General features: G+C 39.5%; 1 protein-coding gene across 35 annotated transcripts in view; it reads left to right on the plus strand.

Moving 5' to 3' along the window:
• The window catches only part of SORBS2 (sorbin and SH3 domain containing 2), a 434,751-nt gene that overhangs the window by 355,206 nt on the left and 68,100 nt on the right, over nt 1-11,445 (plus strand). For all 35 annotated transcript variants that reach the window (XM_025207800.1, XM_025207796.1, XM_025207802.1 and 32 more), the window contains one exon: nt 3,452-3,566. In XM_025207800.1, coding sequence (XP_025063585.1) covers nt 3,452-3,566 — 115 coding nt within the window. The remainder of the gene's footprint in view (nt 1-3,451; nt 3,567-11,445) is intronic.

The following is an 11,445-nucleotide window of genomic DNA, read 5'->3' on the forward strand; positions in this document are numbered from 1 at the left end:
TCCCTTCCTCCCCCCCCCCGCCTCCCAGAGCCCATTTATAAATACCCTAATGTGCCACCCTCCCCTACCTTCTGTCTGATTTCAGGCTAATGCAGCTACCCACCTCTTAGCCACACAGGTAACACTTGTAGCCATTTGCAAAGGTGTTAGATTCTGTGTAATTTCATTTTCAACTAAAGTGCCACTGCACCCAGAAGTGCCACCAGGTTGTTTGAAAGGTGCCATGAGATAGGGTATAAGATAAATCAGGTCTAAGAAGATAAGGAGATACGGGGAAGCTCAAGTTTCTCCCTGCCTGGCCAGTCCCCAGCCCCTCTTCAAGGAGAAAAGCACTGTCATATATAAATTAGTTTTAGAAACTGGGTGCCACTCTATTCACAAAAGGAATGGTGGGTGCCTCAAGTCCAAACAGGTTAAGAACTACTGGCCAAGTATTAGAGCACTTGACCAGGGAGCAGAAGAGGAAGCTAGTCCCCATCTCCCTTCAGCCAGAAAGGGGTTGAAGTTGTATCTCCCACTAGCAAAGTGACCTCACCACCAAGCCAAGGGTGAGGCAGGACCAAGAACACTCTCCACCCCTCCTCTTGAAGCCAATGATATAGGCAGCCAGGAGGGTAATATATGTGGGAAGCAGAGAAGCAGAGAAAACTAGAAGGACTATCTTGAATGGTTCAGTGAGGTATGGACTGCCTTGAAAGGGAGGGGACCTGGGTTCTGGCCCTTACTTCTATTTGTAATGGTGTTTCTGCATCCTGTGTTGAATAGCTACCGGATAAAATATATACAAGTAGGCTCTTTTTCCCCCATTGGGTGCAGAAACATAAATGGCCAGAGCAGATCCCACAGAAGATGAAGACAAGTTAAACAGTAGAGAGTATAAGCTAAAATCGGCATAAAAGGCTTATTTTAGCTATGCAACTGCTACTCAGCCACATAAAGGAAAGTTGTATTTGGGCCTTTTATATTGTTAGCATGTCATACAAAAATATGGATCGACTTACTGCTCCCTGAATCCTGGAGTTAAGGGAATTGTCCCATAGCAGACCAGGCAGAATAAAGGAACACAGTAAAGGATCTTATAGGAACTACTTTTTTCCTGGTTTGGAGTTAACCATTTCAGCCTTAAATTTGGATATGTCCCCTCTTTCTCACAATCTCCTTCATGAGAAGATTGACAAAGAAAATCCAGGCTCTCCACTCTAGAGAATGTCATAGTTTAGGGAATGCTTTGTCTGCTCCTGACAACTATAACTAGTCAATATATCCTTAACACTGGGGGGATGGGTGCTTGTCTGCGTGTGTTGGGGTTGGGGAGAGATGTTAATTGATAATAACGCAAGAATATTTAGACCCTCACTTAAGCGATTTAGGTTTAAAATGTATGACTCGCATCTTTAGAGTGGGGAGACAAGACATGGCATGTTTCACACTACCAGTCAAAACTCGAATAGTACAGTCCACAAAGGATTAAAGGTTAAAGTAACATAAAATTAGTATGAATCTGAATTTTAATAGCGTGTTTTTATCTTCATAATGGCAGGTTATCTGAGTTATTTTGAGTAAAATGCAACCTGTTCAATACGCATTCATTTATTCATTAATTCTTAGCAGACATTTCAATTACGTGCTCTGAAACCACAATTTCTTCCCAGTTGAAATATGCAATAAATGTACAGAGAATTTCATTTGCTTAAAATGTACAGTATTTCACCAATGGAGATTTCAGTGCCTCAGCACATGTATTCACACACTTATCTATGCTTCCACCCATTCAGTGAAAAATATCTGTATAGATTTTTAAACGCATGATAAAATATGACGTGCATTGCTTTGTGTCAGGTCACATCAAATGATTTAACATAGGCTGAACAAATTTACCTTATTGTACATAAATGCAGCAATTATCACCAACTACCCCAATTTCTTAGTGAGTCATTTGCCACAATTCTAAGTAAAATTACACACTATCTGAGGTTATTCCAAATGCAGGCTGGCCAGTGACTGCAAAAACTACCAAGAAATGACAGTTCTTGCCATTATTGTCCTAATGAGTGCTAAGATATGACAGTGAGTCACAGTATAGGGATATCAAAGGATATGAGAGATATCAATACAAACCTTTACAATGCAGCTGTTACATATGCATTATTTTGTAGTGATACGAGTATAGCAATGTTTTATTAACAGTCAAAATTAAAGTGATTCTAGCTGACCTATATTGCAATAGATGTGACAGATCATAACAGCTGCTGCATGCTTCTGAACTGCAGCTCCTTCTCCCCTTTTAAAGCAGCTAAAAAGTGTGTTAGTCCATAGCCTAAGAATCTAATTGAATCTATTTCTAAAACAGAAAGAGAATACAAAGGATTATACTTTATTCTTTGTATAGCACCAACAAGATGATAGGCCCTTTCTAGACAATTATAGAGACAATGCTCAGAATCCTGGCCCGGTGAAACCAATACAAAGGGAATAGGATTTCATTCAAGGTACCTGCCCTGAACAGATTAGAAATGGTTGCTCATTTGGAGGCAGATCAAACATCCAAATGATTAGTCTAGCTGTAAAGAAAAAACAGAGGAGCCTTCCTGCAAATATAGAATATTGTATTATTTTATTTAAATATTATCCCTAATGAAATGCATTGCTAGCTATAGAACCTGCACTCTCTCTCTCTCTCTCTCTGTATATATATAGTTATGATAGCTTTCCCTAATGACAAAGGTATTAAATTTTCCCTGCAGAATTTAATTTATTCTTATTGTATTTGTACATACAATATAAAGCCTGTTCCACAGTAAATCTGAAATTTGTACAGAAAAGATTTTTTGCATTAGTATAATGTAGGTAACAAAAATATGAATAAATCTCTTCTAGATTTTATCTGTAGGAATATGTGTTTCTCACCAGTAGGGCTGTCCCTAGGGGCGGGGCAAATCATGGCAACCGCCCTGGGCCCCATGCAGCTGGGTGGAGAGGCTGTGGCTGCCGCTTTTGAAGTTTGGCACACCCTCCTGCCCAGAGCGTTGGACATGTTTTTGCCTGTTCCAGCTGGAAGTTCCAGCCACCACCCGTCCCATCATGTCCGGTGTGCAGGGGCTTTCACTCCCCAGTGTAAGTGTGCCGTAGGATGGGGACGGGGCCCCTGCACCCTGCTGGGATCATCTTTGCCCACCAGTGAAGTTCTACTGACAAAAAGTAATGGTGGAAGTGGTAAAACAAACAAAGCAGCACCAGTATTTTTGCCACTGTACTATGTGTACCTGATCTGAGTAAACTGAGATTATGCTGAGGTTAAAATGTCAGGATGTTAGCATATTAAAGACCAGAAGTCTCATAGCTGAAGCTGGGAAAAAAGCGTAGGTTCACAATTAAGCTAAGCTGCTGACATGGAGCAATGCGGTGTTAATGGAAAAGAAAGTATCATAACTTGTTTGTATTTGTTGTTTAGAAATGACTGGGATCCTCCAGACAGAAAAGTAGATACCCGCAAATTCCGTTCAGAACCAAGGAGTATTTTTGAATATGAGCCAGGGAAGTCATCAATTCTTGAACATGAAAGACCGGTAAGAAGTGTCTGGGGATTGGGATCATGCAATCTTAGTTAGGGTTCATTTTTGCTAATTATACCTAGTTAGACTGCTATTTGATTACCCATGGTAAATTCTGTCTTGGTATTCTGGGATGGTTCTATAGAAACTGTGAGACCGGTTGGGTTTAGGGTTAGATATAGTCCCTCCTTTACAAGACATCAAGGAATCACTATGAGAAATGAAACCATTTTACATGTCAAGTAGAACTGTAAATCCATGAAAACTAATTGTCATAATTTGAATGCATATCCAGAACTGAATTTCACGTGTTTGCAGTAATTTTATCAGCACATATAATCACCACATCAGTTACGCACATGCATATAGTATCCTGCCACTAGGTATTTCAGAAAAATATGTGATGGTGTGTTCAGGATATATGCCTAATGTTATCCTCAAGAACTTTGATTAGTTCTGGTTACGCATGGGTCTACTTAAATCACGGCAAGACAAAGCATTTTTCACAGCTTGGTCACAACACGAAGAACTGATTTCATGGGCATTTCCCAGCAGCCCCACCTCTTGCCACTGATCAGTGGAGAAGCACATACCATATAGTTTAATAGCAAATTCTGCAGAAAGTAAATGATATCATATAATTTATTATATTGGTATAAATCTAAATATTACATTTAAATCTAAATTTAAATATATTATAAATATAAAGGTATATACAATGTGAATTGTAACATATCATCATAATTTATTATTATATGTAGTGTTCTACAAAAAGTTTAGAACCGCTAATTCATGCTAACCTTAATATATTATCACTTCACTGACTGGCACCTTCACTTAGTCTACATCGCTAGCGAACAGTAACTCTCTATGGCTGCAGTGACTGTTGCATTGTCTTTGTATTGCAGTAAGCATTGGGACATTCTAAAACAGTGCATGAATAATACGCTGGTTTTTCTTTTTAGGTTGATTTCATGGGAAATGGCAGCCAATGCAATATTTCCTGGTGATCATGGACAATGCTGTTTTTCATGGTTTCTGTGAAAACCACAAAACCGTGAATTAAATAGACCTTTAGTTTTACACTAATCTGTAACCAAAAATATTTATTTCACATTTCTAAATCATACATCTGTGGTTGGGGAATTTCTCATGAGCATGTCTAATAAAACTAAGTCTAATGCTTGCAAAATGACCACTAACCTAAGTTTCTATTTATTTAAAAGACATACTCCACTAGTCCTTCTATTTTACCCTTACACTGTTCCAATACTTAATCTGTTTAGGAAGATTGATATATATTGTGTCATTCTTTCTATGACACTTTCTTCAGGTGGAATGGTTGGCGGAGTTTAATTTTTGATAGAAGTCTATGTAATTGACACCAGAGTTTTATGTGCTTAACTACTATTACAATTCTTATAATCAGTAGACACATTGTATCAGTTTAAAAATAATAAATATATTGCATACTTGGACTATGGTATGCATAGTACATCAGCCTTATGTTAAAGAATTGTACTGAAATAACTTTCTATTATTTTATTTTATTGTATTTTATTTCTACAGCTTAAGCAATAATGTGGGGTGGGTTATGTTGGGTCTCTAGCAAGCTGTGCGATTCTGTAAAATAAGGTTCTTGGAGAATAAGGAATTCCTTTATGATACAGACCACTTGTACTGACAGAACTATTAGTCAGTCTTACAATTTACCAACATCTCCCTGATTTCTGAGACATAGTCATTATTGCCAAGCTGAATTTATAAGTACCTATAAAGAAAATAAAATTGTATTTTGGGAGTGATTTTTGTCTTGCGGTAGCTGTCACAGATTGAGGTCATTACAGAGTGAGAAATGGCAGGCTCATGGTAAAAATTAGCGTTTTGAAAATCACAGTGATCTTTTATTTGTGCCTTTACATTTCTAATACATTTAACTTCCTGCTAGGAAAAAGAAAAGCAAGAAAAATTCATATTATAACTGCAACGCTCAAGACTTTGGTATTAGGTATAATTTTTCAAGTTTAATAAACAAATAGTGAGCAAATACTAGGCAACTAAATAAATGGTGAGTTTTGCTGATAAGTGTTTTAAGTATTATGCCTGATAGTTGTATAAGACAGTTGTTCGCAAAGTTTTCAAAAATAAGTTGGACAAATATTTGTGTAGGATGTTTTAGTCGAGGATAATCCTGCCTTGAGCAGGGCGTTGGACTAGATGCCTCCTCCAGTCTTTTCCACTCTACTTTCTATGATTATGTGATTCAATCCAAGATAAAGTTACTGATACAATCAGGGGGAGGTACTATTTAATGATATATCTGAGTGTTCTGAAGGATTCAGAAGTGGGGCAGTTATGCAAAAATGGCACCCAAGTGTTTTACTGATACTAAGGGGTGCCTGTACACAAGCATGAAGGCTGCTCCAATGCTCTGTAATTACAGCACGTCAGAACAGGCTCAATTAATCGAGTCTGCCATAGCGTGGCAATTACCACACTCCAGCAGCCTCCTGCATCTCATGTATCGGTGTTCCTGCGCTTAAAAATGGTGGCATTTTTAAGTAGGGGGGCACTGATACACAAGAAGCTGTGGGGCTTTAATAAGACTGGCTCTCGGAGCCACTCTAATTAAAGCTCCACTCTCCCTGCCCCCGGAGCTCGTGTAAAAGTACCCAAAGTGATATCCTAAAAATGGGTTCTAAATCAAGTAACATACCTCTAAACTACCAACATAAGTTTAGAAAAATCTCCGGAGTACCTTTTTTGGTTATAAAAGTTAAGTTACACAAAGTAAAATACTGAGTTTTTTAAAGAATTACAAAATTATTTGATGTGCACTAATGCGCCGTGTTCTGTGTTCATTAAAACTTATGTGGGAAATTTATTTGAAAGCAAGATAATGGATAAATTATTACAGCTGGTTAAAGAATGGAATTGCTACTACCCAGGAAATTCTAACATTCAAAATTTGTTTTTATTCTAAACAGAAATTAAAACTTTAAAATTCTGGAATTTTTCAGGATAAGGAATTCTGAATCATCTAACATTTTTGACAATTTTGAACATATAACATAGTAAATATTTTATAGAATAGTAAAAACAAGTATACACATATAACAATGATATTATAAACAATTAAGCAAAGTGATAGCATTAAACGTTTTTACCATAGTAAAATAGAACATTTGATCTTTTCAAAACAAGAAAATAGAAATGATTTCCTCAAAAACGTTATCAAAATGAAAGTGTTTGAATATTTACAGAACTGAAATTTCTTGTCAAAAACCTTTCAATTAGCTATAATACTCTTAGGTTGAAATGTATTGAACTGAGCAAGAGCAGAAAAGTGCAAAATCTGTTAGCTTTGTTGAAGGTCTTGATTGAAATTATGCAAATTGAGTAGAATTAAAAGAGGAAGTGAACAGAACTCCAGTGAAATTTGAGATGGTACTAAACTGGAAGCAATTATGACCCCACTCAGAGACAGAGATTTAAAACAAAAAGAAAATAATAAAAAATGAGATTTTAATGTAAAAGATGTTAATAATATATCCTGAGAAAAAAATCATCTAAAAGTCATATGCATGTTGGTAGGAGGCAAAATGGGCAAAAAGAAAGTGGACATTACTTAAGAGTATAACAGATTACATGATCATACCCACTTTGCTGTTTGCCATGAATAAAAAAAAAAAAAGATTGATCCAAGCTTTAGTTCTTCAGGAATTTCCCATCACAAAACAGAAAAGAGTAATATATAGGTCTTTCCTATATGACTTGAGTGCAAGACACCTGGGCTAAGTACAAGCAGTCAAAAAGCCTGAGGTGAAATCAGTTCAATCTACATGGGTTTTTCTAAGCTGCATAGATTGAACCGATACCGAACTGAACTGACATTCAGTTGTCCCCTGTCCAAGACAGGCAAATGTCTGCACTGGCCACTGCCAGAAGCAGGGGGGTGCTCACAAACACCTCCCACCTCCCCCAGGCTGGGAACATGAAGGCCCCACCCTCTTGCTAGCCTCCAGCCTGTCAGGTACAGGGGGTGGGCAGAGGGAAATGGACCCCCACTGTAGCCCAGCTTCCCACTATCAGGGGTTGGAGTGGGTCCATTCCCTCCCATCCTCAACGCCCCCCACAGCTGACAGGTCGAGGTCTGGCAAGGAGGCAGGACTCTGGTGTTCCCAGCCAGCAGAGCCGGGGAGGGGAGGGTGGAGGGAAAGCTCACACCTGGGAGTTTCCACTTCCCACCAACCCCTGCTGGGATGGGGCAAACTGGATCAGGGGTCCATTCCACCCCTCCCACCAATCCCCTGTGCCTGACAGGTGAGGGCCTGGTGATGGGGTGCGACTCTGGTGTTCCCAGCTGGCAGGAGCCAGGCTGCAAGGGCAGTGGGAGGGAAAGCTGTGCCTGGGGGCTTCCCCACCCAACTGCTTGTCAGACCCCAGCTGGGGCAGGGGCCTGAGCTACCTCACTCGCCCCCTGCGCTGCCTGCAGGCCCAGCTGGGGAGCTGAGGTTTTGCTGCCTCTGTTCTATGACAGCCTGGAAGCAAGTGGGGGCCACAAAGCTTTCTGGCATGCTGGAGGACTATAACTTAGCTTGATTTGCTATGAGACCTGAGACAGAAGTTAAACCTAAACCTTAACCCTAACTTGGTTGTTTGATTCATAGACTCATAGATGCTAGGGTCAGAAGGGACCTCAATAGAAAATCGAGTCTGCCTGCCTGCCAGTGGCAGGAAAAAAGGCTGGGGTCATGTGACCCCAGCCAGGTGCTTGTCCAGTCTCTTGGTGAAGACCTTCAAGATAGGGGAGAGCACCACCTCCCTTGGAAGCCCATTCCAGATTCTGGCAACCCTAACCGTGAAGAAGTTATTTCTGATGTCCAACCTAAATCTACTCTCTATCAGCTTGTGGCCAGTTTCTGGTTATTCCAAGGGGTGTTCTGGTAAACAGAGCATCTCCTATTCCCTGCTGCACCGCTCCCCCCACCCCGGTGAATTTGTATACTGCCACAAGATCCCCCCTCAATCTTCTCTTGCAGAGGCTGAAAAGGTCCAGGTCCCTCAGCCTTTCCCCATAGGGCCTTCTCCGCAGACCTCTAATCATATGAGTGGCCCTCCTCTGGACCCTCTCAAGGTTGTCCACATCCTTCTTGAATTGCAGCATCCAAAACTGGATGCAGTACTCCAGCTGCAGCCTGACCAATGCCACAGAGGGGAAGCATCACCTTCCTGGACCTGTTCGTGATGCACCTACTAATGCATGACAAAGTGCAGTTAGCTCTGCTAATTACATCATCACATTGATGACTCATATTCATCCTGGAGTTGACAACAACTCTGAAATCTCTTTCTGCCACTGTGCTGCTGAGAAGGTCATCCCCCAGCCTATAGGTGTGCTGATGATTCCCTCTCCCTAGGTAAAGCACCTTGCACTTGTCCTTGTTGAACTACATCCTGTTGTTCTCTGCCCACTTCTCTAATCTGCCCAGGTCTGTCTAGATTCAGTTTCTTCCCATCAATGTGTTTGCTTTGCCCCATAGTTTAGTGTCATCTGAGAATTCAGACAGAGTGCTACATCCATCCAGGTTTATCTGAAACTGATTTCGGCCACTTTGAAAATGGTTAATGTGTACAGGCAGTCCTTATAAATTGACACCCTGTTTCAACTTTATGACATCAGTTTTGACTTTACAATGCTTTATCCAATGCGACGCCACACCAGCAAACAAGTTCGCTACATCACTCATCTCCCAGGAGAACATCTGTCCAAACTTCGTTGGATACTTTCTGTAAGAAAGCAGACAAGACTGCAGCCAAGACTCCTGAGAAGACTCTAGCCCTTCAAAAAGTCCAACCAAGAGCCTTTCAAAAAGTCCAGCAAAGTCACCTCAAAGAAGTCCTTCCAAATCAATATGATTGCTATTTACAATATGAATACATTAATGTAGCTATATTACTTATCTATAATTGATCGAGTACAAAATTGTGGGGTATTTTTGGTGAAAATAGGGTATCGGGCCTTGGTTCAGGAACCAATCCCCCATTTATAACATTGTTTCTTATGAGAAAATGGTTCCGAGTTACATTTCAACTTAAGACGCAGTTTTCAGGAACCAATTGTGTCATAAGTCCAAGGACTGCCTGTATTGAACTTCTATTGTGTTACAAATTTAAACCGGTTTCTAACTATTTCTATCAGTTTATGTGTAATTTCTGTACCTAGCCCTGGTGTATTTCTTTTAATTCTAAGTATCACATTAGCAGAAAGATACTGACAAAGCTGGGGGAGTTTTTTTGAGAAGTGTTAAATCATCAGGAGTTTGAAAGGGTTAGTCTTCTTTAATAAAAATAAGACTGCATGCCTTGCTTAAGAAACTACGGGCAGTCTCTGAACAGTGAAGGGTAAAAACATCTAGGAGTAAAAAATAATTTAGGATGTTTCTGTAGGGGTATAGTTAAAAGCAATGGAATGCAATGTAGAAAAGTAAAATTCAGGCTGAGTTGTATGAAGAGCATCTTAACAGTAAGATTTATACTGTGGAATAGTCTTATACATGCAAAAGTAGAAATTCCATTTCTTGTTGCTGGTTAAATCACACAACAGAACCTAGCAATAGACCCTTAGTAATGGGAAATGACCTTGCACAGAAAAGGAGATAAACTATATACTCTGATGGATCTTTCAATCTTTATCTTCTATGATTTTATGAACTTGTACTCATTTCCCTAAGTAGCAGATAATACAGGAGAATCATGGATTCTGGGGTATGCATAGTGTTATCAATCATTCATGAAACTATAAGGCAGTTAATTGCTGTTTATCAACTTCATGCCTGCCTACATCCTAAATGGATTTTTCTCCTGTATCAAATAGAACTAAGGCTAACATCCTTCTTTTAATTTAATTTCTTAAGTGTTCACTAGCATCAGTGTTGTTATCATGAACCTAAGAAATACTGCATTAGTTTAAACCTGTAAAAAGCCAGGAAGATAAATATTTGGCGAGCCTACAAAAAAAGAACTTTTAAAAAGTTTTAATGTGACAAGCAATACATTTATTTTTTAAAAAGACGTATTTGATGCACAGCATGAAAGGACAACTTGCATTGCTAACTTTCATGTCACCATATTGCAATGGTTTGCAACTGTTGCAAGTGACTGTGTGGCAAGGTCCTGTGATAAGTACAAAATAGTGATGAATGTGCTGCTTGTAGCTACATCTAGTGCAGTAGGTACTTCCTTTTGTTTGCTGCCCTCTGCTGTTCAGTCTGTAAACAAAATTCAACCCAAGCCCATAGGGAGAAATCTTTTGGTTCACTGTGAATTCATGCTGCTGGTATTGAATTCCACACCTGATGGAACTGAATTCCAAAGCAGCTTAGAGATGGCTTACATAGCCTTCTGTTACCTCTGCCAGCTGCCCTGTTTCAAGAAGCACAGCTGCAGAGCACTGTCCCAACCCCACAGGTTAATTTTTTTTGTTTTGTCTAAGGAACACCACCTATTCTTTTGTCAGTGTATCCACAAATGTTGGTATTTAGGGAACATTGTGTCACTTCAGACTATACCTGATCTGTACCAAGGTGCAGTCAAAACTGTCAACGTTTGTTGGAGTGACAATGCCCTCAAATTCTCTTCTGATTTCAATCTTAAATATAATCTTAAATTATACTCGTTAATATGCTATTTAGTCTATGGGACTGAGAGCAAATCAGTAGTTTTGCAGTTTTTCCCAGGGTTACATAGTTCAAAATGATGGTGTGTTTCTAAAGTTGTGCAGAAAATAGAATAGGCCAATAATTGCAACTGGAAAAAATAGGAAGTGCTACCACTTAATTCTCTGCATTTGTGATTTTTCATGTTTTTCCTCATCTTGTCTACATTTCCCTAC

Source organism: Alligator sinensis, unplaced genomic scaffold, assembly GCF_000455745.1.
Source record: "Alligator sinensis unplaced genomic scaffold, ASM45574v1 scaffold528_1, whole genome shotgun sequence".
Lineage (NCBI taxonomy): Eukaryota > Metazoa > Chordata > Crocodylia > Alligatoridae > Alligator > Alligator sinensis.